This window comes from Carlito syrichta, unplaced genomic scaffold (assembly GCF_000164805.1).
Source record: "Carlito syrichta isolate Samal-C Ts95f unplaced genomic scaffold, Tarsius_syrichta-2.0.1 Scaffold113709, whole genome shotgun sequence".
Classification (NCBI taxonomy): Eukaryota; Metazoa; Chordata; class Mammalia; order Primates; family Tarsiidae; genus Carlito; species Carlito syrichta.
The window spans coordinates 161,873-189,164 of NW_007057805.1; the positions used below are offsets into that span (position 1 = coordinate 161,873).

The 27,292-nt window shown below is 48.0% G+C and overlaps 1 protein-coding gene across 1 annotated transcript in view; it reads left to right on the top strand.

Moving 5' to 3' along the window:
- Positions 1-27,292, top strand: part of LOC103274601 (glutamate receptor ionotropic, kainate 4) — a gene marked incomplete at its 5' end in the record, with an annotated part of 136,214 nt that overhangs the window by 100,135 nt on the left and 8,787 nt on the right. The window contains one exon of the mRNA XM_008072040.2: positions 1,819-2,022. Coding sequence (XP_008070231.2) covers positions 1,819-2,022 — 204 coding nt within the window. The remainder of the gene's footprint in view (positions 1-1,818; positions 2,023-27,292) is intronic.

Genomic DNA, 27,292 nt, shown 5'->3' on the forward strand with positions numbered 1-27,292 from the left:
AGTGAGCATTTATCTTTCCTCCTTCTCGTTCTTTCCTTTTCCAGGGATTTTTCCCTTCCTACTTGCAAATATACCCCATCCTAAAGCATCATTGCCTTCACCTTTCTACACTCTGCTGCCCTTCAAGCCACCCTCCAATGTAGGGGTCATGGAATCATAGGATTGGGTGGATCCTCGGGGATCCCCCAGCCCTACTGTTTGCAGAGGGACTGGAGCTCGAGGAGAGGCGTGACTCAAGTGGGTAGCCAGGTGGAGCGGCCATTGCCCTTTGCTGTGCTGCCTGCCTTCTTATCTCCTATCTGGTCCCCCCTCCCTCCCACGGGCTTGTCCACTCCTGATGCTTGCCAAGCCCTGCTCCCCCACTGCATCTGCCTTCAAAAGGTCGTCAGAGATGCAAGATCCAGATGCCCTTTCACAGCCCTGCTTGGTCTCCATGTGGGAATGGCGGGATTGGCTGCGTTCCTCTTCTTCACCCTCCCTCCTCCTTGACTTTATGACCGTATTTCCCTGATTTTCAGTCTTTTTGGCTGCTTCTGCTTTGTCTTCTGTGGCTGCTGTTCATTTTCCCACTAAGATCAGGTTCTCCCAAGGGCCTCTTCTTGTTCCTCTCCTGCCCGTTCTCAGCTCTTCCCCTTGATGTTCTCACATATTCCACAGCTTCAGTCTTCGCCTGTGGACAGAGTTTCCAATCTCTGTTCCCGTCATACCCTCATGCCACATTTTAAACACCCAGTCGATCATTCCCTCCTGGATAGCCTTCCAGCACCTCAAATTCAACCTGTTCCAAATCTTCTTCCCTTCCAGACATCCAGGTCAGTGATGACATCACCTTCACCATGCCTCCAGACCTTGAGAATCTAGAGGATCCCCTGCACTCTACCCCACACCCAACCAGCTGTCAAGCCTGTCCCTGTCAGTGTCTCTTACATCCTCCCAGTTCTCTCTAATCCAAATCCCACCTGAGCCAAAATCATGGTTCAGGAATTCAACTCAGGAGAGGGTCTGTGCTCACTCCTGGCTGCTCCCCCTCCTACTATGTGATATTCTTAACTCACAGCCTCACATCTTTGGAATGCTTGGTGTTTCCCCACTGTATCTTGTAGGATGTAGTCACCCCATCCACATTGCTGACCCTAACTCTGTCTGTATTTCTCTTCCCACTCCACTCCTCCACACAGCCTGTTCTTCAGCTGCTCCGGGGGTCCCCGTCCCCTGAGTAGGCCACACTCTTTGTCAGGAATGTGCCCTTGATCGAGCCTTTCCCCTGCCCACAATACCTTCCATTCACGACCCTTCTGTTTCTCGATGTGCTTCCATGCCCCAGAGCCCTATTGTCTCCCACCTTCTCTGTGAGACCTTCTCTGCACATTTTACCTAAGAGTTTGTTCCTTTTCCCATGCACTCATGGCTGGTCTATCCTCTGCCTTGGATTGTAGTTGTTCATGTATATGTTCTTACCTTGCCTGCTGCATTTCAGGCATTCTTGCAATGCTTATAATACCCAGCCATCAGTCTGTATAGAGTAAGAAGGAAGGAAAAAAGAGAGTCAGATGGAGGGCAGAGTTAGGTGGAGGGGCTTGAGCTTGACCCTCTGTGCAGTGGGAGCCATTGTGTGTTTCTGATGAGAGCTTGAAGAAGAGCTCTAAGGAGTGTGTCAGGTAGGGGAGCTAATCGCCATAAAGGGGCCCATTACCCAAGTCACTTCCCTCCTTCTGCCTCAATTCCTCCCCAGTCCCCTGTGCCTCCAGCCCTTCCCATCACGTGTGGCTGAGGCGCCAGGGCTAAGATGAGAATGACAGCTGCCCAGTTTTGCTACAGGAAAACCCGTATTTAATGCTGAAGGGGAACCACCAGGAGATGGAAGGCAATGACCGCTACGAGGGCTTCTGTGTGGACATGCTCAAGGAGCTGGCCGAAATCCTCCGATTCAACTACAAGATCCGCCTGGTCGGGGACGGCGTGTATGGTGTTCCTGAGGCCAACGGCACCTGGACAGGAATGGTCGGGGAGCTGATCGCTAGGGTAAGGAGAGGACAGGTGATCTGGACTCAAGGGTGGGCTGGGAGGGATTGGAAGGGCATAACGGTGTGCTGCATGCTCAGAAACCATTTATGCAGCCAATCAGCCAATGATTAGTGCATTTATTTGTCCATTCATTCTACAAATCCTGACTGGGCTGGTGCAAAGCCAGGTACTGGTGTTGCACACTGGTGAATAAGACCACCACGATCCCTGCCCCATGGTCTCCCAGCCCAGTGCCTGCAACACGTAATGGAGACTTTAACCGATTAACACAGACGAGGGAGTTTGGATTCCATTTTTGGATAATCCTGGTGCTTTTTGTTTGTTCTGAGTATTTTGTGGCTCATCAGCACCCCCTGGCAGAGCTTGGGCAGGCCCTGGGAGGATAGAACATACCTACCTCAGCTGACTTTGATCCTTGAAAGATACTGTCACAGGAGACATGGCTAAATCACAGGGGCAAAGGTTGGACTGGCAGAGGAGTTGGTCACAGTTACGGTGATTTTGTTACTTCTTACATTATCTTCAGCTATTGTTAATGTCATTTTACAGATCGAGGACCAAGGTGCACTTGGACAGGCTGTAGGTTTTCAGGGTGAATGTGGAGACTTGATTAAGATGCAGATGAGCATTGTAGAATGCCAGTCATCTGCTAGGTTAGAGCAAGGGTACAGAAAGTTCTTCCGGGGGGAAATCTCTTCTTTTCTTTGTACACACCATTAACAACTGTAAAAATTAATTAAATCATTGCTAATTCACTGTCCATATTTCAATAACTGAGTTTTTATGATCAGGATAGGTGATGAGGACCCACTGCAGAGAGCACAGACCTGGACTCTCAATGTGACCTTGAACCAACCCCTCTTCTTTTTCTCTAGGCTTCCAGTGATAGAAGGATCCCCTGCAGCTCTCCTGTGTGTGGGTGTGCAAGGTGCTTTCCGTGCATTAGTTCGAATCCCCCTCTGACATGCCTTTCAGCTTGTTATTATCCTCATTTCACACATGAGCAATCTGAAACCCAGAGAGCTTGAATGACTTGCCTGGAGCCACACTGTGAGTGTGGGATTTGAACCCAGATCCTTTTATTTATTGAATTCGTGTGATTTTAACCCTTTGTGTACACCAAGCTTGGAGTATAAGATACAATTTAAAAATCCTAGTTTTCAAGGATAAACATATGTATTGGGGTATTAAATAAACAATCTTTGGTAAAGCATTGGGGAGCGTTCTGCATAGATGAGAGCTGTGAAATGTGTTGAAACGCTGAGGAGGGAGGATGCTGAGAACTTCACTTGGCAGTACAGATAGCATCTGCATGACCCAGCAGGGTAAAAGAGCAAGCCTTGTTCAGAGAAGTGGGGCCTGCCTGGAGGTACTGGAGTCCAGAAGGAGCCAGTTCAGAAGTGAGGCCTTACTCTCAAGGAGAGGCTTGCAGACAGAGGGCTGACAGTCAACAGAAGGCCATGCAAGCCCAGGGAGCCCTGGAGGACTCTGCCAGGACTGGAGTTGGCAGGGTGGGGACTTTAACATGGAGCTATCTACTGTATTTGAGACTCTGTTTTTGAGATTCGAGCCTAGTGATGCCCACATTTATGCAGAAAAGGATTTGCTGCTTTTCTCTGCTTACTCTTCGGAGCCCCTCCTGACACATGCCTCTCACTTGCTTTCCTCTGTGAGGTATAAGGCCGTAGAAGGCCAAAATGCCCAACTTTTTCCTTGTCTTCTTACTGATGTCCTCGATCACCTTGAGCTGGTTTCTTCAGCCCCATTGGGCTGCCTGGTGCCTGGTAGGGTGACTTTAGGGAGGGTGGTGTCACTGCACAGCCATCTCCTTATTAGCCCCCTAATGAGCTGTGACGTGGACTGGCAGGAGATGGGGAGGAGTCGGGGACTCAAGGACATGCAGCTACAGCCTGAGTGACTTGGGTAATCAGACAGGGATCTTAAAATTCACCCCAGATCATTTTTCAAGCAAAAGTACTGCTGCTTTGGTCTCATCAAGTCTTGGCTACCTGACATTAACTAATGAATGAACTCATTAATTCAATAAATATTGATGGAACACCTTCTACTCTTTTAGACATTGGAGATACAGTCAGGGACAAAATAAGCATGGGCACTACCCCCATGGGTCTTCTAGACTCATGAGCAAGATAGAGATCCATGAATGATCCCATGAATATATAATTTCACACTGGAATAAGTGCTAGGGAGACAGAGTCCAAGGAGTTATAAGAGAACATCTGGAAGCGAGTAGGATTCGGTTGTGGTGATGCCAGGGGAGGGGAGGGAAGCCTTCCCTTGGGAAAAGGTGTGTGAGCTGGCTTCTGAAGGATAGGTGGGGGTTACTGTGGCAAGGAGAAGGGGACTGTTTTTCAGGCAGAAGGCTGTCTGAATGCCACTGGGGTTGGTGGTGGGACAGAGTGGGTGATGCGGGGACCCCATTCTCTTCAGGTTTGAAGCTTTGACATATCTGCCAAGATGTTCCCCTAGGACTAAAGCAGTCCTCAGGCCTGGCTCTATCCTCCATGACCCTTTCCCCAAGCTGCACAGGAAGATTTCAGGGACTGTAACAGCAGAGGGTCCCCTCTGAGGCCCTTGGGCTATTGAATGTCCCAGCTGGAAGAGACCTTAGAGGCCACTGCATCTAAATCTGTCCCTTATACAGATAAGGAGATGGAAGCTCCAGGATAGCAAGTAAACTGACAAAGATCACACTGCTAGTAAGTTCAGAGCCAGCATATAAGCCCTGGTCTGCCTGACTTCAGTACTCGTGATCTAAGAGAGTACAAATCTTGATGTGAAATAGACCTAAACTAAAATTTCAGTTCATCCACTTACTAGCTGTGTGTTCTTGGGCAAGTTATATTATCCTTTCTACCCTTTCCCCCAAAGCTCCAGTTCATCTGTAAAGAACTTTTTGTAAAGACTTAAAAATAACACACACACACACACACACACACACACACACACACACACACACACACACAGTGTTTGGCACACAGGAAGTATGAGAGCTGTCTGAGCCTCCCTAGAAATCAGAGTCCAAGGCAAAAGCTTAAGCCAAGAAGTGCAATTCCAAGGACACAGAAGTTTGAGGCAAGGGAAAGATGGCCGGCAAGGAGGAGAGCATACATAAGGAGTGTGTTCCCGGCTGGGCAGAGCTCTGAATTGAGCACAGCTGATTGCTGCATCTGCAGAGGTCCTATGAAGCTATGGTCTCACTAAATGGTCCATTGCAGGGAAAGGGAAACACATATCTGTGAGTCCTGTGTTTCACTGGCTAAAGTTCATGCCACAGGACATCACCTCCCCGACACGTCCAGGTTGCACTCCAGGACCCTTGGACCCCTTCAGAGACATTAGATCCCGAGGCAGCAGGGATGGCACTCATGTGCAAGGCATATCACAAGAGCTCATTCAGTGAGTGGGTGTGAGCCGTGACCCCCCTCGCTGCCCGCAACCTTGCCTGCAGCTGAATGAGCCAGTACAGGCCTGCTTACCAATGAGTCCTGCATTTTCTCGCCTCCCAGCAGCCTCGGGGCTGGAGGCTAAAGGGCGGTGCAAGGAGTGAGGAGAGGGAGCGTGAGGGGTCAGCGAGAACAGGCACCATAGGCCCAGACAGCCCAGCAGGTGGAAGGCCATAGCAACACGGCCTGGTCACCAACACAGGGATAGAACCTGCTGAGTCACTCTCCAGTGAAAATTGGAACTTGTGGATCACTGGAATGCAGTTGGTGCTGGGCCATCTTTCTTGAAAGTTATTGGTAACATTGAGAGGAAATCTTCATGGCCGAGCAAACCCAGGAATGAGCATCAGCTGATTTGACCTAGGAGAGATTATGATAGGCTCTCTTAGGGACATCAGGCTGTCTTTCAGTCCCCTTCTTCTTGTTCAAGGGGTGTGTGTTTTCCCTTACAAAGAACAAAATTAGGCTGATTATCAGCAGGTGAGAGTGATCACACTGGATGCAACACACTGGGGCAAGCCTAAGATTTCTTCTTGGGGTCCAGGGATCCTGGGCCAGTGCCTCTGTGCCAGCGCCCAGGAGTTGGATGGCATGGATGTCTCTCCAGGGGCTTTCACCCATTCAGCACAAGTGGAGCTTGGGGGAAAAAAGGGAATGTGTGCAACGGTGGTCCCAAGGGTGTGCATGTGCAGGGCTGCCCCCTAGTTTCCCCTGGACAACAGGCAAGGTAACTGCAGCTGAAACTGTGGCAGAAGCAATGAAGGCTTGATATAAAGGAGAACTGCCCCATACAGGGGGCTTGGAGTTGACTAAGGAATCTCTTTGTTTTTAAAGTATAGAGGCCCAGGTTAGCTCCAGTGGAAGTTCTAGAGCCTCAGTCTTTTCACGTCTTTTATTGCCTGCGTACCTGAGATGGTGGGAGCGATGGTTTGAATGTGTCCCTCTAAAGTTTATGTGTTGGAAGCTTAATCCCCAGTGGGGATGGGGAATGGGGCCCAGTAAGAGGTGAGTGGGTCTTGAGGACTCTGCTGTCATGAATGGATTCATGTCATTATCATGGCAGGAGGTTGGTTATGCGAGAGTAAATTATAAAGTGAGTCGGGCCTCTGATGACTCTGTCTGTCTCCTGTGCTCACTCTGCCTCTTCTGCCATGGTGACTCCCACCAGATGCTGGCACCATGCTCTTCAGCTTCCCAGCCTCTAGAGCTGTGAGCTGAATAAAGCTCTATTATTTATAATTGGCCCAGTCTCTAGTATCCTGTTATAGCAGCAGAACATGGACTAAGAAAATCAAAAAGCATGTCTTTTGGTATAATCTTATCAAAAGAGAGAGTGTGGTTGCAGCCAAAGCAAGTGGATTCACACAGACTGGGCCAAGCGAGTGGCCGTTCACTCCCAGGGCTGTGTCTGAGCAATGGAGATGAAAAGAATAGCTGTTTGGGAGGCTCTCAGGGTTTGGATTTGTTTTTCCCTGATTAGCTGGTTTGCAGCCCAGCCCACAGAGGTCCCACACAGCAGTGATGGCATGTCTTGGTGGTGGTGTACTTGGCAGGGAGGAGAAGGGCAACCCAAAGAAGATGCCCCAGGACCAGTCTTAAGGGCACTCCTGTATTGTGCCAATGCATTAATGTGAAGTGAGTTTCTAATGGAAACTCTTTCAGGTGTGCAAACACAAAGATGAACAGATAGTTCTTAGCCTCAAGGAGGCCACTCTTTGATGGGGGGAGTGATGTAAAAGCTGGGTGATAAGGCCTATGATAGGAAAGTACAGGTGCAGTGAGAAGATTGGGGAGGGGCCTTGAAGTCTGCCTCTGACCCCTGGGAAAGGCACCTGCAGAGCACTGTTGTATGACTATATATGCACTGTTGTGTAACCCACTGAAAACTATTTAATAGCTAAATCATTAGTACTAAGGGACTCAAGGGATGTGGAACATGAGAGACAGGAGGGCAGAGGTTGACTCCCAGGTTTCTGACTTGGATATCTGGATAGTGGATGGTGTCTGACATTGAGGTGAAAATTCAGGAGAAAAATGGGTCTGGGAGGAGAAGAGGATGCATTTGGCTTTGAAATTGGTAATTGTGAAGTGCCTCTGGGCATCCAGGTAGACATGTTTAGCAGAGAGTTGGCGAGAGCAGGTTTCAGCAGACTGGGGGTTTAGAGTCCAGAGTGAAGGGCGAGCAGGTGGTTGCCGCTGAAGCTGTGAGTCAGGAATGAATCGCCCAGGGAAAGTTCAAGAGGGAGGAAGAGGAGAGCTCGTGAAAAGAAGGGGTGAAAAGATCTTCCACCTCTCAAAAGGAAGTAGAGAAAAGCATTCCCCAGGCTACGCAATATAGAGGTCACTGGCAACAACAGCTTCAGTGGGTGGCCGGGTTGCGGTCCAGCTGCAGTGGGGTGAATCGTGAACATGGAGAGTTATCGAAGGGTTGGAGACCGCGGCTTGGGAAATATTCTTGAAAGACCCATAGCTTGTATGAGAAAGCACGACCAAGGGTTGTAGCTAGAGGGAGCTGTGGAGCTGACTGATTGGCTGTAATTCAAGATGCAACCACTTATGTAAGCGGCTGCTCAGAGTTGAGAATGCTTCTCTCATGGATTGGGGAAATGTAGGGACATTTATATGGCTGGGATGGCACTGGAGTTGCGAGTGTCATTGAGGTTGGTGGGACAGAGAGTGGAGGTGATGGCGCATTCAGGAAAGGGTTTTGGGGTCTTTGCCCAACACCCTTCCCACAGCAGCTGACTGGGAACCTCTGCAGCCAGGCAAGTATCTGTCTGGACATTGTCGTAAAGCCTTGACATTTGTGCAGGGGTTTAATGTCTCCAAACTGCTTTCACAAGCACTAACTCTTTTATCCTTCACAACAGCTCTAGGAAATAGGTGTTATCGCTTCCATTTTAGAGCCAAGCAGCCCGAGACTTCAAAGGACAAAATGATCCAACCAATGTCCCACAGCCAGTAAGTGGTAGGGAACCAGGTAAACTTAGGCACCTGAGTCCAGGTCCAGCATGGCACGTGATCTCTCTCTGCTGGAATCACAACCTCATCTCCCTCCAGGCATTAACTTCTGAGATGTCATTCTAGGCAGAAGTTTTGGAGGGTACCCAGAACATGGAACCCAAGTTCAATTTTGGCCAATGGAGAGATTGTACTCCATCTGGGAAGTGAGAGCACTGGACAGAGGAGGACCTCCCAGGCCTCTTCTACTCTCCCTTCAGTGTGGGAGGCATTCTTGGTCAAGCCCTGGGCTCTGGTGCCCTGGAAGGGGTGACGCTACATTTCACACCCTCAGAATCCTGCTTGGGAGAGAGTAAAGGACCTTTGGGAAGAGTTAGAACCCCCCTCTAGGTTCACGGTTCAGAACAAAGTACCCCATTGGCATTCAACTCTGTGTTGGCAGAATGGCACATTTAAGTTCAAAGAGAAAACGGCTTTGGAAGGCTTAGATTCAAGGCTCATAAGCCTTGGACATCAAATAGCTCTTACCAATGACATTTTGACGAATTAAGTGTAAATGAAGCCAAAACGCCTCATTCCATTCCCCCTCCTGGGCTCCCGGAAGAAAGGACTCTGGAGGGAGTTTGCCAGAGTCCTGGTTGGGTGAGCTGTCCATGGCCTCCACCCACCGGGAAGGTTGTCTGGAGACATTTTGCTGAACTAAAAAAAAAAAAATACAACTAGTCCCTTGGGATCACTTTCTACCTTGAAGCCAGAGACTATTTTAACTGCAAATAGGTCACAGAATTCTATTCAGCATTCTTTAAAATAAAGATACTGATCCAGGGGCCAAAACTGAGTGTTCCACTCTTGCTCTGTGTGACATCCAGGATCAGGGAGGGCTTTATTTTACCTTCTCCATTAAGGCTTAGTTCCTGTATTTACTCAAATCAGGAGGAGATGGTCTTCAATTATAATTCAACAATTCATTCATTCATCAAAGCACCTAGTTTCTGACAAGCACCATTTGGATGTGAGGAATTGCCTGTAGGGAGTTCAGGATTCACTCTAAGAGACAGACAGGTAAACCAATAATTACTATACAGTGTGACACATACTCTATGAATCATAGCTATAAAGATATATAGGAATAATAGAAATCGCTGACATGTACGAAGTGTTTCTTATGGGCCAGGCACTGTTCTGAGCATTTGACTGTATTAATTCAACCCTCTCAATAACCAAGTGTTACAGATGAGGTCACAAAGCAGTTAAGGAACCCGGTCAAAGTCCCATGAGTAGTGAGTGGCAGGGGTGGCGTTGACAGAAATTGGTGAACAGGGAAGTGCTCACCAAGGAAACGGTGACTGAGCAGAGTATTGAGGATCCAAAGAGACCGTCTTGGTAGAAAAGGATATTATATTCCAGGCCCAGTGGATGCCGGGATACACACTGGGCAGGGCCATTGGTTCTGGGCAACAGCAGGTAAGCATCCACGAGTGGGGGCGGGGGGAGAATAGGGATGCAGGCAGGACCAGTCATGATAGGATTTATGTGTTTGGATGTTCAGACTGTGCCCAGAGGGCTGGTGGAAACTATGCAAAAGCAGGTGGTTTGTTTGTTTTATTCAAAAAGGGGAGTGGCATAATAGGCTTTGGCTCCAGAAGGTTATTCTGGCAGGCAAGAGGGGGATGGTTTGGTGGTGGGAAGACCAGATGCAGGTTTCCTCATTAGACAGCTGTCCAGTGATTAAGAGGATGGTCTGAAGCCTGAATGAAGCAGTGACAGTGATCACACCCAGGAGAGGATGGCAATAGTGTGAGGTTTCAGCATTTAGCCTATTGAGTGGAGGGAGCTTCCCTTTCCTGTGGACTTTTAAGCATGGGCTAAGGGCATCCTGCTTCTCAAGGGAGGGGGATGGGTACCATTCCAGAAAGGTCCTTTCTGGAATGGTTTCTCTTGAGAAATGGTGCCAAGTAGCACCCGCATGCAACCTACTGAGACGTGGGAAGGAAGGAAGTTCATCTTGTGTCTGACTCGTTGTTCACAGACAGTTGTACGTGAGAATAAAAGGGCCAGCGCTCCGGACTGCACCTTGGCTAAAGCTGTCCTCGCCCTGTTTGGTCCCTCGCTTGTCAACACTCTGTTTCATCATGAGTTCCCTAAAGGTTATTCAGTCCCTCCAGTCCTCTCACCCACCTGGTAAAAAGCCAAGGACAGTGGTTTCATGACTGCAGCCGTGCTCCCTGTCTTCCGACATGACTGTATCAGCCACCACACTGTGGCAGGGCTCTCCCTCTCTCCCTCTAATGCCTCCCTCTCCCTCATTCGGAAGTGAGGTGCACGCACCCCAGGAGAGTACAGCTGGGCCTCCAGTGTCGCATCCTGCCATCAGTGTGAGCTCAGCTCACTCCCCACCTGCTTTCAGTGGAGGGCTCTGCCACAGCCTTCAGATTTTCTCCTTCCTCCTGCTTCCCTGAGCTTGTAGAAAATCAGAATGGGGGTCTTGTCGGTTACGTCTCTTCCTAGTTCAGAGCTGAGGAAGGAAGGGAGTAGAATGGGGAGGAGGCTAACAGTTGCTGACAAGGCCAGACATGGTAGGAGCTCTACACCGATGATTTCATTTCATCCTCACATGGCCCGTGAGGCCGGGATTATCATCCCATTCCACAGAGGAGGATATAGAGGCCTGGAGAGTTTCATAATTAACCCAAGTTCAGACACACAGCAAGTGGCCAGAGCCTGGACTCATATCCTCTTCAGACCCCAGTATTGTGCTCCTCTCCCTGCACTAAAGGAACAAGTGAGAATGGTGGCTGGAACAGAGAATGGATTGGGTACATCTTCTTGTTCTCTGCATCCACTTACTGGAAGAGTGGGGAGAGGGAATAGGTTGGACCAGGAGAATAGCAACAGAGAAGGTGGCTCTGATGGCTAGTTTGAGAGGAACGCTTGGAAGATACATCCTCAACTCCCTTATCTGGAAAAGGGGTATTATTATGATCACCTCTTTTTCACAGACTAAGAAAACAGAGCTCCCAGAGGCTAGCATCTGGAAGTGCTGGGATTTGAACCCAGATCCCTTACCTTCAGAAAGTTTCCAGCTGAAAGGGCAGAGAGATGCAAGCAGAAATCATGTTAATGAGGTCACATGGGTTAAGTGTTAAAGTCGAGATACCAAAGTACATCATACTTGAGTAGGAAAGGAGGAGGCAGAAATGACTTGTGAATGGGGACCTGAGATGGCTTCTTAGCAGAAGTAGGACTGGCAATTGAGGGGAAGCCCAATCACGTATTTATCTTGACATCCTTATGCACCTAACACAGTGCCTGAAACACAGGAAAGTCTAAATACAGGTTGAGCAGTCCCGATCCAAAGATCCAAAATCTGAAATGTTCCAATATCTGAAACATGATATCCCAAGTAGAAAATTCCACACTTATCCTTGTGAAGGATCATAGTCAAAGAACAGTCAAAACTTTGTTTCATGTACAAAATTATTTAAAATGTTGCATATAATTACCTTTAGGCTATGTGTCTAAGATGTATATGAAACATAAATAAGCTTCCGGTATAGACTTCCCTAAGATAACTCATTATATATGTGAAAAATCATGTATATATTCCAAAATTATATATATATATATGTTCCAAAATCCGAAAAAAATACCAAATCCAAAACACATATGATTCCAAGCATTTCAGATGAAGGATACTCAATCCGTAGTTCCTTATAATCATACAGGGCAAGATGCCATGTGATAAGGAGTCCTTGCCTGGGGAGAGCTTCCTTCAGCAGGTTGCTTCCAGTCCCAGCTGTCAGCCTAAAGAATAGAAAACCAGCCTTTCAATTTATTAGTCAATCAACACAGTGATTTAACACCTACTATGTGCCAGGTACTGTGCTAGGGGTGTGGAGTAAAAAGACAAATTAGATTTGCTTCTGTCTTTGAAAGTTTACAGACCAGGGCCTGGCTCGGTGGCTCATGCTTGTGATCCCAGTAGTTTGGGAGACCCAAGCAGGAGAATCGATTGAGCCCAGGAGTATGAGACCAGCCTGGGCAACGTAGCAAGACCTCGTCTCTACAAAAAACAAATTTAAACAATTAGCCAGGTGTGGTGGTGCATGCTGGTAGTCCCAGCTACTTGGGAGGCTGAGTGGAAGAATCTCCTGAGTCTTGGAGTTTGAGGTTGCAGTGAGCCGTGATTGTGCCACTGCACTCACTCCATCTTGGGCCACAGAGTGAAACTTCAATGCAAAAAAGAAAAAAAGAAAGAAAAGGAAAGCTTACAGACAAGGTGGTATGGAGGTAGGGGAAATAGAGACATATAAAAGAAACATGTATAGGTGTGAGCACATTACTGGGGAAGCCCCGAGCAGGGCAGGAGTGAGGGATGATGTTGTAACACCACTTCTATCCCTGTTTTTCCAGAAAGCAGTATTGAGCCTGCTCCTCCACCAGAATCACAGAACATGAGGCCTAGAGAAGGCCAGCCTTCTAGAACGTGACCTGCCTGTCTTTAGATCCCTGGGATGATTCTTTTCCGCTGAAGGAGTTGCCATGGGGCATCCTAGAAAGTTTGGAGTGCAGTTAGTTCAGAGCTCCCTCGGCAGCATCAGGCTGGGAACTCCTCCAAGCCCCATGGGCATCTAGAGGCAGCCTGGGAAATGTGTCAGAAGGCTCACTTATTGAGAATTATTTCCGCCTTCCCCACTGAGTGCCAGCTGTTAAGGGGAGTGAAGGGTCTGCAAAGGAAACAAAAATGTATTAATTAAGGCATCTCAAAGCCTTCTAAGAGATCGGCTTGCTGTTAAGCAGAAGAGACAGACAGTGGGGAATTGATTTGGGTCAGGGGCAGGAAAGAAAGCGACAGACAGCGGTCTCTTAGTGTCTTCTAAGAATACTCTAGTTCCAACTCCACACCCACATAGCACAGGTAAGGATGTTACCTGCAGATTTGACCATGCACCAGTCTCTGACCTGAGGTTAGGATTGCTTTCAAGAGCTCCACATCAGCATGCTAGGACTCAGCTTCTGCCTTTTCCCTCCAAGGATGTTCTCATTTGCCACCCAGTTTTAGGAATTCAGCTTCTGATTATTTCCCAGATCTGAATCTCTGAGGTTGCTTACCCTGGTTCTTACACTCCCTACCTCCCAGAAGTAAGAATCCTATTTTGGAACCTGGGGCTAGAACTCTGTTGACCCTGTTGATGTATTTCCCATCCTCAGTCAATTGTCTGCCCCTAGATGCATTGATTCCATATTGGTTGTGGCTTCGGGTTGAATAAGACACAGTTCTTTCTTGCACAGAGCTCACTATATAATAGAACCTCCAAGTACGGTTGTGCAGGTTATGTATTGTGCAAGGGGTGAATGAGGCATGAACCCCAGCCCTCACTCTGCTTACCAAGCATCTTCTTTGGCTGGGGTTGTATCCACCTGTAGATGTTTTTTTCCTACAAAGATGCCTTTAGCTTGCCAAGTCATGTGCCCACTAAGTCTGCTGGGAAAGTCAATCTTTGTAATTCATACAATAGCCCCACCTTTACTGGGAATGAGGCCCAGTGTATAAAAATAATATGATTATAGCATGCGATATATGCAAAATGGAGTCATGTGTAAAATTCTAAGGGAGCACAGAAAAGAAAGGAAGTACTTCATTCAGCTTGAGGGCGCCAGGCAGAGCTAATGATAATTGTCACTACCATTTATTGACTACCTACTACCTACCAGGTCTTTGTCATGCATCATTTCTTCCCCATACGACAGTCTCCTGAACTAAATATTATTATTCACATTTTGTAATGAAGACGCTGAGGTTGACTTTGGCTTAACAGAGAAGGCTAACTCAGGGTCACACAGCTAACAAGTGATTGATCTGAAATTCAAAGCCAAGCCCGTCTGACTTCAAAGTCCACAGTCATTCGAACATACTTTGATGCCTCTCAGGGAAGTACAGTCAAGTTGGACCTTGATAGACAAGTAGGAATCTGACAAGCCACCAGGGGGACAGGGTTGCAGGCAGAGGGAACTGTTTGGGGTCTGAAATGTAATGCACGTTTAAGGAACATGAGCTGGGTGGTGTGGCCACATCATAGGTTGAAGGAGGTCAGTAATGTGAGATGATGCTAAAAAGACAACTCTAGGCCGGTTGTGACAATCATTGTAAGGAGCTGGGACTACATTTTAAAGCGAGTAGGGAATCGCTGGAGGTGTGTGTGTGTGTGTGTGTGTGTTATTTTTGAGCATCTGAGTGATATGACTAGATCTTTAGTGTAGAGATAAACTCTAGAGCAGTGGTCCTCAAAGTATGGTCCCTGAACCAACAGCATCAGCATTACCTGGGACTTGTCAGAAATGCAGATTCGAGGGCTTCATCTAGATCTACTAAAGCAGAAACTCAGGGCGGAGTCCAGCGTTTTGCAATTAAATGGGCTGTCCAGGTGATGCTGATGCATGCTCAAGTATGAGAACCCCTGATCCCCGATGAAGCTCAAGTTTGAGAACCCCTGTGCCCGGTGCAATTTAGCGAATGGATGGAGTGGGTAAAAACTGGAAGCAAAAAGACTAGTGCAGAGGCTACTGAATAATTCAAAGGAAGATTTGAATTATGGTGGTGGCGGTAAGAGTGGAGTGGTGGTGATGGATGAAACAGGCGTTTCAGGGGTAAAATGGATGGGACTAGGTTATTGAATGGGGAGACAGCAGGAGAGAGAGGGATGGGGAAGTCATTACTGGCTTGTGGGAAAATAGTAGCTTTAGATGGCACAGTTAGGAGTAGATGGCATGGGTATAGGAAGTCATAGATCAGGAGGTGAGAAAGGCCAGTGAGAGGGCAGAGCTGGGTCCGAGCTCCATATGAAAGTTGTCAGCATACAGGTGGTGGTAAAATGGGAGGAATGTGCTCACCCCTGACCTTGTGTCCCCTTCCGTCCTTGCTGGTCACCCAGGTACAAGTCTCTGTTCTTCCAGTCACGAGCTGGGTAGACTTGGACAAGTCACCCAGTGTTTCTGACCTGTGTCTTCATCCTCAAAACAGACCTGATAGGACCCACTCCCAGGTTATTGTGAGAAACAGATGAAATCAGTATCCCCTCGTGTCTGCACTAGGCCCCCTGGTGTGCTCCGTGAGTGTTTACTCTCTTCTCCTTCCCTACCGCATATAAGGCTCTGCCTGTACCTGCTCTCCTGGCCTGGAGCTCAGCTCCTCAGCCTCCCCATTATCCATCCCCAAACACACGCACACCTGTACACACGTCTGTCTGTTCCCTGCCACATGCTCTTCAGGCCCTGGACCTCTCCTTCCCCAGGCTGGCCTGGGTTTCTTTCTCTTTACCACGTGTCTGGAGACTACAGCAACATAATTCATCAAATGGAACTAAAGCACACATATCCAGTCTTGATCCTACTGTGGGGAGGCCCAGCAGTCTTCCAAGGCTATCGACAATGGTGGTGACCTGCTGTGCTGTTCCCACCCCCTCTCTTCTTGCCCTCTGCAGGTAAAGGGGACAAAAGGAGCAGAAATTCCCTCCAGGAGGTGAGGATGTCTGGGCCACTTCTTGATAGGTAACAAGACGGTGGCAGTGATGGTGAGTCCACTTGTCCTCTTGGGCTTAGAGAAAAACATCTTGCATTGGAAGTCAAAATCTGTCCCCGAACCTTAAATATGTGCCTGAATCATCTTCCTGGGCTTCCATCTGCTCACCTGTTAAATGAGCATAACCATTTCCCCATGCCCTATCTTGCCCCAGCCACAGTTTCACCAATCTTTCTTCTATCTGGAAGAGCCAGCTGAGAGCACACAAGGCCACCCCTCACCCAGTGCTCCCTTGCCTGCTCCTCTCTTCCTGTGCTCCATCTCTCCTGGTCCTCTCTTGGTTCCTTGGACATAGCGTGCTCAGTTCCATCATGTGGCCTTTACGGTTTTTCTTCCTTTTTTCAAAAACCTGCTTCCTCAAGTCTCCAATGTGCTGTTTCCATCTTATTATCTGTGTCGAAGCCAGGCATTCCCTCCTCTGAGGAGTGTTCTGTCTCTTATCCTGAAGGGGATCTGTTCCCTCTCCTAGTCACTTTCTACCACATTACCCTGTTTTATGGTATTCAAAGACGTGATTAACATCTAAAATCATCTTGCTTATTATGGGACTATTTGTCTGTCTCCCTTCGCTAAAATGTAATTTCCCTGTGATCAGGAACTATATCTGTCTTGTTCATCCCTATACTGGTGGCAACTGAAACAGGCCCCAGTATACAACAGCACTCAGTAATTATGGTATGGATGGATGGATGGATGGAGAGGTGAATAGATGAATGGATGAGTGGGTGGGTAGGTGGTTGAATGGGTATATGGATGTATGGATAGATTGATGGGCGGATGGATGGATGGAGAGATGGATGGATGGAAAGATGAATAGATGAATGGATGGGTGGATAGGTGGAGGGACGGATGGATGAATGTATAGATGGATGGATGAATAAACTAATAGTTGGATGAATGGATGGACGGACGATAGATGAACGGATGGGTGGTTGGGTGGGTGGGTGTATGTATATATGTATAGATGGATGGATAGATTAATGGATCGATGAATAGATTGATGGATGGATGGATAGATGAATGGGTGGATGGATGGATGGGTGAATGGATGGATGGATGGTTGGGTGGATGAGTGGATGGATGGATGAATGTATGGATGGATAGATTAATGGATGGATGGGTAGGTGAATAGATTGGTGGATGGATGGATGGACGGAAGGATAGATGAATAGATGGATGGATGGATGATGGATGGTTAGGTGGATGGATAGGTGGATGGATGGATTATAGATGGATGGATAGATAGATGAAGAGATGGATGGATGGATGGATGATGGATGGATAGGTGGATGGATGGATTATAGATGGATGGATGGATGGATAGATGGATGAATAGATGGATGGATGGATAGGTGGATGGATGATGAATGGGTGGATGGACGGATGAATGTATAGGTGGATGGATGGATGGATGATGGATGGATGGATAGATTTATAGATGACTGGATGGATAGATGGATGGATGGATAAATGAATGGATGAATGCATGGATGGATGCTGTGAAGGCATATGTAAGAGAACTAATCATTACAGACCTTGACTTAAAGGAACTTAGAGCCTGGACAAAACAGCCCAGTGCTGAGAAGCATTTGTAGGTTTCCAGAAGATCCCTTTGACTAATAATAGGGAATTTGCTGCAGCAGCCCAGATGGGCTGGTAGGTTTAGCAGATTGGGGATGTAGGAGATGGTTGTTTTCTATGAGGCTGCCCTCCCACGGCAGCTATGGGCCTGCATGCTTTTCTGTAATCCCTACCTCCTCTCTGGCTCTGCCTTCCCCAGCTCTGCACAGCTGGGCCTCTAGGTCACCCTGCCGCATGCTCAACCCCACCCCAATTCCCACAGCAATATTATCTTGAGAGAGAAGAACATAAGCAACCTCCACCATCTTTCCCCTCTCCGTGGGGTGAAAAGGGCTAGGGTTAATTGTCTGACTCTGAGATTGATACTCCTCACCATCTCCTATTTTGCTCCCCAAGTCTCAGCGACTCCTCTCTTCTTTCTTTATGCTTTAGTTGGCCTAAGTGAATATCTGCTCAGTCCCCACCCACACGCATACAGTCCAACTGTCTTCGGAATAAACCTACTCCACAAACTCCCGAGTTTGTTTGTTGGTCAGAAGGGACAACAACAGCCTGGACGTAACAAAGCAGGTTCCCAAACCACCCATCTAGACTTCTGGGTCATCTCACCAGGACTCTCATGCACTGTGCTCAGCCAGTGTAGCTCCCAGTGTGATCTTAGCCTGTCCCTGGGCTGAAAATTGCTCTACAGGTACACAGATACTGTGTGCCAGATACAGTGCCAATAATTGCTTTATAAATACCATCTCATTCAAGCTTTCAACAACCTTACAAGGTAAAAGGCATATTGTCTCCATTTTATAGATCAGAAAACTGAGACTCTGAGGTTAACTAACTTGTCCAAGGTCCCATGGCTGGGAAGTGGCTGAAATTAGAAATCAAACTCAGACGGGTCCACAGTGCATTCTCCTAACTGCAGGGCAAAGCTTCCCCTGAGCGTCTGACCTCCCTGGTGGTCCCTCAGTCTCCCATCCTGCTGCTCTGGCTCCCTACCCTTCCCCTGTTTCCAGGCCCTGCTCACCCCCTGCCTTCCTGTGAATAAATAGCCCTCCTTCAAAGAATTCCAACATCCCCTGACCATTGGTCACCAGAAGGTCTTGTGGTGTTCCGCATGCTTACTTGCCTGGCTTGGCCTCGCCAGCTCACAGTTCCTGGCCAGAATCACTCTGTGCTCTGTGGGGAGTGGGGGGGCGGGGAGTGATTCACAGATGATTTTTTTCTTGCCATCCGATAGCTTGTCAGGAGCAACTGAAGTCCTACCATTTGTCAGCGTGAGAGCCAGGTCTGGCTCAGTCATGCCGCTGGCAGTGTTGACAGCTACCGAGGCCGCCATCCAAAAGCCCCATTCTGTTCCATCCTTTCCAGAACCTATGGAATTATCCCTTGTCTTCTGCAGCCTCAGATAGGCTCCCTTGCTTGATGACAAGCTCTTGCCCTGGCTAGGTCCCTGGTGCTCTTCAGGCAACAAAACAAAGGCCCAAATCTTTTGAAATGGCAGCGTGTCGTCCTGTCAATGAATTGGACTGCTCAGAAAGACACTGTTGACTCTTCGCAGAGTGATCCATATCCAAATCCAGGAGATACCTGAGCAGACCTGCTGTGTCCTAGGTGGCAGCAAAGCAGTGAACCAGAGGCCTGGCTGGCTGTCAGGGAGTGACCAACAGTGAGACACAGGCGGGAAATCAAAACAGAGGATGGTTTAGGTCAGCAAGTCCCGCAAGGGTGCATGTGGGGATCAGTCTGGCCAACAGTGCAGGGAGTGACTTAAAGCAGATCAGGTGGGAGGTTCAGACTTAGAAAACTCCACCAGACAGAATGGTGCAGCCCAAAGCAGGAGCTGGGTCTCTGGTGCTCAAGTGGACAGAGGACAAAGGCAGGATGCCAGAATCAGGAACAGCAAAATAACAGCAACGGACACTTATTGAGCACTTACCTTGTCCTAGACCCTGTACATAAGCTCATTTAATCCTCACAACAAACCCATGAAGTAGAAACTGGTAGCTTTCATACTGTACTCATGAGAAAACACATTCAGAGAGGCTAGGTACCTTTCTCAAGGTCACACAACTAGCTGAGACAGAAATAATCCCAGGATGTTCTGATGGCTTTCTGGTCTACCATCAGGTATGGGTGGGTAGTTCACCCCCAAAACTGTGAGAACATTACTATTGAATCTGGGACAGACTGACGCCCGTCCTGGGTTTTAGGATCTCTCGAGGGTGGGATCTGGCAAGTCCTGAAGTTGATTACAGCTCCCAGCAGGGAGGACAGGCTTCCCCCAGGGCTTTGGCTGGTGTTCGCAGCAGGCAAAGTTGGCTCCTCAGGGAGTTTCACAATCTGTTCAGCTATTTGGACCAGAAGAGGAATCTGGACTCTTCTCCCTCCAAATGCAAGTAAAAATCCAGTGAAAACATCCAGATGTGCATTTTACTCCTTCTTGAGTTAGAAGCCACTCCAATGTATACACAGAAACGCTCAGGATGCTGGCCAGACTTGCGTGTACCTCTGTTGAGTGTGTGAGGTTGTCAGACTGTGGCACAATCACCATGGTCACAGTTTCACCTTCCAGGCTTCACACATAGAGTCAACAGGGTGTTTCATGGCAGACTTGACAGTAGCCATTCTCTCTTCTACTTGGGGAAGTCACTTAACTTTTAAAGATGGATGGATGGATAGATAGAGAGAGAGATAGATAATGCACAGATCTTGTGTCAGCCTGATGAATTATTGCAAAGAAGGCACCCCTGCATAATTATCATCCAGGCCAAGAAATATGCCATTACCAGCACCCCAAAGAACCCCCTTGTCCCCACTCACCCCCTGTTCCCTCCTTCACTCTCTACCCTCTCCCTCCTCCCCAAAGGTAACCATTATTCCAAATTTAACACCGTGTAACTTTGTTGAATCTCATTCTCCTCAACTCCAAAAGGCTACTGCTGACCTTAGAGGTTGTTGTGAGTCTCAGAAACAGCTGGGAAAAATAACTTTGGTGGTGTTATTATTACTTTAATTTTTATTGTAAAGATGTGAGGTACATTTCAGGGTTGGGTATATAACCACTGATCATGCAGGTACCCTTATTGATGAGGTATATATATTTTTAATTTTTTTTAAATTGTGGGGTACCATTCAGGGTTAAGTATACAAATATTCATTGTGCAGGTACCCTTGAGGGGGTGTTATTATTAATGGACATGAGCCTCCTCAGCAAGGTGGGATGCATCTCTGAGACCAAATGCGCTTCATCACCCAGGAAGAGTACCAAAAGTTCACAGTGATGTCTTCAGCTCTCTTCCTCAAAAAAGTGGCAGGGATCCCTGGGAATATGGCCTGCTGCCCTTTGGGGTGGTTTCAACTTGTGCACACATAAGGGGAGGGCTGGATGCTGCCCATGCCATGGATCTCGTTGGTCAAGTCGCTGCTCACCCTCCTGGGGCAGCTCAGGGGCCCATCTCCTGAGCAGAGCTGGGACCTCCCTTCTGTCCAGCAGAAGACATAAAGGGGCTGGGGAAGCAGTTGGAGCAGAAAGGGGAGCCCAGGGGAGACCTCTGGAAGTTTTCTGTGGCTGTCAGCGATGCTCCAGCAGTTGCTGGTATTTATTTCATCCAACAAAAACAGTCTCCTAATAACAGGCCTGTGAATCACACCATTCCTAATTACAGGGCTAACAAGTGGGAAGGGAAATGAAAGGAAGCAGCACCCTGAGCTGGTGGGGTGGTCAGAGTCCACAACCACAGAATCCGCTTGCCTGAGCATGTCTGAGCCTGCTTGACATAGGCTGCGAGCAGGCCTGGAACCCAGAGCCTTGTACCTCGTAATAGGTGTGGGGCCACCTCCATCAGTGCATGCCCCTGCTCATGAGATCAGGGCTTCAAGTTTGACCCCCATGTGGGCCAGCTAGCTTTGCTCAGTGTCAGTGATCCATGCTGTGTCCCAGACCTTAGCCAACATTTTTGGCAGCCAGCAGGGATGGGAGACAGGAGAGGAGAGGGAACGCACTGTGGGAAGTCAGTGCCTCTTATCACATGGCCTATTGGTGATTGCATAACCACGTGGGTCAGAGGTTTTAAGAATAAAAGGGGCATTTGGATTAGAAATAAGCTTGTTCTCCTGAAAACTCAGGTAGGATTCCATTTCTTTTCTTGATTCGATGTATAACGTGTTGGTCAGTCTTCAGAAGATCAAGTGCAATGGCGATGGTGTCATGAGGTAAGGGAGCAGAGCTCTGGCCTCCTAGGGCTTCACACGTAGGTCACAACCTGCCTAGACCAAACACTCAGTTCTCTTTCTCTTTCACCTCTCAACTATACAGACACAGTCTGGCATATACGATGCATATTAGTTTTCCAGTCACGGGGTGTCTTTGTATTCTCTCCAAAACCTATGATGAATTTTCTGAAACAATTCTTTTTAAAAAATAAAATTGAAATGAAACCTTTAAGTTGCAACAAAATTATAAAAGCTGACATTTCTGTAACATTTCCTGTCTTCCAGACACTATTCTAAGTGCTTTTCATATAGTCATCCATTTAACCTTTACAGCATACCTATGAAGTATGTATTATTACTATCCCCATTTTCCAGATAAAAGTGAATTACAGAAATATTAAGTAACTTGTCTACAGTTACGTGGCTGAGCTTGTTCTAGAGTGCATGCTCTAGTCGAAACACTCTACTACAAAATAGTCTCCCCAGTTGAGAACCAAGATAAGAGAATAACATTAGTCGAGCTCCTCTTTCTTGGATTCACTTATTCATCTATTTACTTAGGGCCTACAATTTACGAGGCATGGTTCTAGACTCTGGAGATACATGGTAGATATGGCAAACAGGAGGCCCCTGCCTCTCAGAGATTGCATTCTAGACAATCAACAAGTATTTATCAAATTGATAAATAAGGCTGTAAGGAAACAAAGCAGGATGATGAACTGGAGAGTGTGAGGAGAGGGGTCTGTTAGGTGGGCACTGAGGGAAGGCTGCCTGAGGGCCTAGCATTGAAGCTGAGGACTGAGCACTGAGAAGCCAGCTGGGCCAAAGCCAGCGCAGAGCACACGTGGAGGGGAAAGAGTAAATGTGACGACGCTGAGGTGGAATGAGCTTGTCACATTCAAGAACCAGAATGGAGGCAGGTGTGGCTAGCTGATGTGCAGTGAGTGGGGTACCACATCACCCCCATCTGATTTGCCTCGCTAAGGAGTTGGGAGTCTGTAAACTGGGACGTCTCTATGGGTTCTTTTCCTGGTATCCATACACACACACACGCGTGCACACACACACTCAAGGGTCTGAGGCTAGCACTGAGAGTCTACATAGACCCAAGGGTCTGAGGATGAGGATAGCTGTAAGTCTGTACACACCTAAGGATCTAAGGATAGCATTGAGAGTCTACACACACCCAAGGGTCTGAGGTTAGCAGAGTCTACACACACCCAAGGGTCTGAGGATAGTACTGAGAGTCTAGAACACCCAAGGGTCTGAGGATAGCATTGAAAGTCTATAACATTACAAGGGAAAAATTGACATCTGTGATTTTATCTAAATTCAGTTGGAAATGTAATATTTCCTCCAATTATGAATGTGGGCAACAAGCCTTAGTGACATTAATCACGACTGTGACTTTGTCCCAATAGTGCTACTGTAGTGCTGCTATTAGACCCATCTCCAAATCTTGTTGTGCAAAGAAGCACATGTGCCGTTCTGTCATGAAAACTGTACAAATATTTTGATAACTGTATTTCTATGTGATCATTTAAAAGCATTTTAAAATAAGAGGTAAACAGACCTCACCGGGCTGCTGAAGTGGTCCGTGGCATAAAAAAGATAAAGAAGGCAAACAAAGAAGAAGAATGGCATCATCTGCTCTTGCTTTTCAAAGACCCCTCTGGCCGTAGTGGGAAGGGAATCGTAAGAGACAGGACTATGCGAGCTCTGTTGACACAAGGCTTAACCCTCCCAACAATCCTAAGAGGTAGATATTATTTTGCCCATTTTGGAGATGGGAAATTGAAGCTCAGATTTCCAGTAATTTGTTCCGCTAGTGAATGGCAGAGCTGGGATTCAAACACGCTTCATCTGACCCCAAGAGCAAGAGGGTTAGTGGGCCGGTGAGTGGGAACTTGTGACGAGAGGTCCGAGGTAAACAATATCTGCTTGGCTGCATGACCCAGCTTGGGCCTCTGTGCCACGCAACTTCACCTGTGAGTGAGCCGCCAGCCCCTTCTTTCCTTAACTCTGGTTCTTTCCTCAAATCTGCCCTGTGCTAAGCCAACTAAATATTTCATGGGGATTTTAATTTAACTCTAAAGAAATTCAACCAAGCCTGAGAGTAGAGGATAACCTCAAGAAATAGCACCAGAGAGTACTTGAACCTACGAGTGACGTCACCACCTCCTAAGGAATGCGAATGTTCCTCTGGGCCTCTCTGCCTCCTCAAGCGCCGCTGTGGGTAGGCTCAGCCCAGCGAAGATGGAGGAATTCTATAAACAGGAGCTCACGTGGGTCTGCAAAGGCTCTGATGGAAGCCCCCCTCTGAACAGGAAGCAGGAGGCTCAAGGGGTACAGGCTGGGTTGATTGTGTGTGTGTGTCTTGGCATAGGTGATCGGTTGGGTGCTATCTGCTATACTGCCTTATCCTTGTTGCCATATTCTGGTTCTGAAAGAAAGGAGAAGTAGTGGGATTGGCACCCAATCTCCCCAGGAAACAAGGACACCCAACACTTTGCAGGTGCCATATGATCCCTCTAATTTTCTCATTGATCCCAGCCCATGGCGGGTGGAGCAGGCAGACAGCATGACTCATGCAGTGGGTAAGCAGATGTGTGTGTGCCCGAGATGTGTTATTAGGGAGTCAATCTGATGACGAGTCCTGGCGATGCATGCATAAACCAGAATGGGAGTGAGGTTCTCCAGCTTTTCTGATCCCATCACCCCGCGGCTTGGTGACCCCAGTGAGTCATGGAAAATTCACTGGGCATCTCAATAGATGCAGGGGGTGGAGGGTAGGAGTCGGGGCGGGAGGGGGAAAGGTGCCCAGCAGGTGAATTGATCACAAAACAAGAAGTGAGCAGATGATCTCATCTGACATGGGCTGAGATGCAGACATTTTTCCTTTCCACTGCATAGCACAAAAGAACTGGGGTGGGATGGAGTGAGGGGAGGCACTGGGGAGAATTTGGAAACAGCTCCACAGAGCCGGGCCTCTCTCTGGCCTCTGGCTTAGGCTGGGCCTGTCATCTCCACGCCTTCCCGGGGTGTAATTAAGTAGGAGTGCAGGCCATTCCTGTTCTGCTGGGGTGCTCCATGTGACTCTGTCTAAAGAATTTAGGGGAACAGGGTCTGGCGATGGGGCAAGGGGGGAAGGGAGCCCTCTAGTGGGGATCTGTGGCTTCAGGTCTTCCTTCGGCTGGAGGGTGAGGATCTGGAGACAGGAGCAGGACCTGAATCTAGCTCTGATGTTCGGTGTTTGGATAAAAATCCCTCCTGCATGCAGAAATCGCCCGATTCTGCTGCCAGAAAGAAGGGACTCGAGGGCAGGCCATGTGTGGTGGGTTCCCCTCCTTACCCTGTGGGCTGCACTGGTTGTAAGAAAGCCACTATGAACAGTGCAGTGTAAAGAAGGCAAAGTACATAGTCCTGAGGATCTGTACCTGTGGGTCTGAAGTTAGCCTTCGTTTCCTAGCTGGGTGTCCCTGAGTAAATTACAAACCTCTCAGGACCTCAGCATCTTTCTTTGAAAGACAGGGCTAATAGCAGCTTTGTAGTAGCATGTATGTTAATTTTTTTTTTAAGACTTGATTCCTGCTTCAAGGAACTTATGAGAGATTCTATATGTATACAAATGTCACCAGTTATAGAAAGAACTAACGTTTATTGAGAATTGTCTGTGTCAGGCCAGGGCTTTCCTGCTCATTTAATTCCCACAGAGGCTCCATGAGCGTGGGAGCTATTCTTATCCCTGCCTCATTGGTGAAGAAACTGAGGCACAGAGAAGTGAAGGCCCCACAGCTTATGGGTGGCTGAGTTAGAGTGTGAGCCCAGGTCCCCTGTTTTGGTACTAGGCCCTTTCTAGCACATGCTCTGAGGGCTGGGGGGAGAGGTACAAGCAGTGTCTGGTTCCCGGGAAGATGAGCAGAGGTTTTATGGGGAAGGTGCACTCTGAATGGACTTTGAAGAGGAGGTGGGGCTGATGTCTGGCCTTCTCCTGTGGCATGAGTACAGCTATAGCACACGATGTGTGTGAGAGTCAGCTGGCTGGCCTGGATGGGGAGAAGTGATGGAGACAAGGGCAGACCATGAACACTAGACCCACGCTGGACTCCAGAGGAGTGGGTTTCATGGGCAATTTTTAAAGAGGGAGATGGGTATAATTGTGGTGAAAACATGAATTTTGCTAGAAAAATAATATTAGTAACCACCATTTCTTGAGCACTCACTCTGTACCAGGCAGTGTGCTCTGTGCACAAAATGTGTTATCTCATCCATTTTCATAATAACTCTCAGTGGGCAATTATTATCCCCATTTACAGATGAGAAGAGTGAGCTTGGGTAGATAGAAAAGGGACCCATGGTCACACAGTTAGTAACTGGCAGGACTAGGACTTGAACCCAGTTTGGTTTGGTGTCAGTGACGCAGGCAACGTAGTCATGGATGGAGTGGGTGGAGGGAAGAAGAGCTGTGTCCTTGACATTGGCCTCATTCAGGAGGGCCAGACAGGGGCTGGAGAGAATGGCCAGCTGTGAGGTTTGGCAAGATAAGGACTGAAAGCTCCCCTTTGTCATTGTAACACGGAGATCATGCTGACCGCGGCTAGAGCCACATTGGTGAATTAGCAGGGTAGAGACTAGGTTTCCTGGAGTGCGATGGTACACGTGGCAAGGAGGCAAGCAGAAGATTTTGCCTCAATCTTTTTTTCTTCCCAGGAGCCAGTTGAATTTGTTGCAGGTTCAGAATGCAGCCTCTGAAGCCAAACTACCTGAATCTGAATCCTGGATCTGCCACTTACTTGCTGTGCAACCTTGAGGAAGTTATTAACCTCTCTGTACCTCAGTTTCTTATCTGTAAAATAGGGATAATAATAGTAACCTGCCTCCTAGGGGTTTCATGGGTTTTGAGTGAAGTAATGTATGTAAAGGGCTTAGTTCAGTGCCTGACATGCCAGAAGGACTATAGGGGTTAGCCATGTTAGTATTAGAAGTCCTATACAACAGTGCCCAACCTTTTTGGCCTCAGGGACTGGTTTTGTGGAAGGTAATTTTCCCACAGACAGGGATGGGGGAGAGTTGGCAGGTGGTGGAGGATGTGCAGTCAAGCCTCACTGCTAATGTTAATCTGTATCTGCAGGTTCTCCTCAACACTAGCATCACTGCCTCAGCTCCACCTCAGATCATCAGGCATCCGATTCTCATAAGGAGTGTGCAACCTAGATCCCCTGTATGTACAGTTTACAATAGGGCTCACAGTTCCATGAGAATCTAATCCCACTGCTGATCTGACAGGAGGGAGAGCTCAGGCAGTAATGCAAACGATGGGGAGTGGCTGTAAATACAGATGAAACTTCATTCACTAGCCTGCCACTCACTTCCTGCCGTGCGACCCAGTTCCTAACAGGCCACATGGGGGTTGGGAACCCTTGCTGTAGGATACCCACTGTTTAAACTACTTCAGGGCTTCCTGATTACT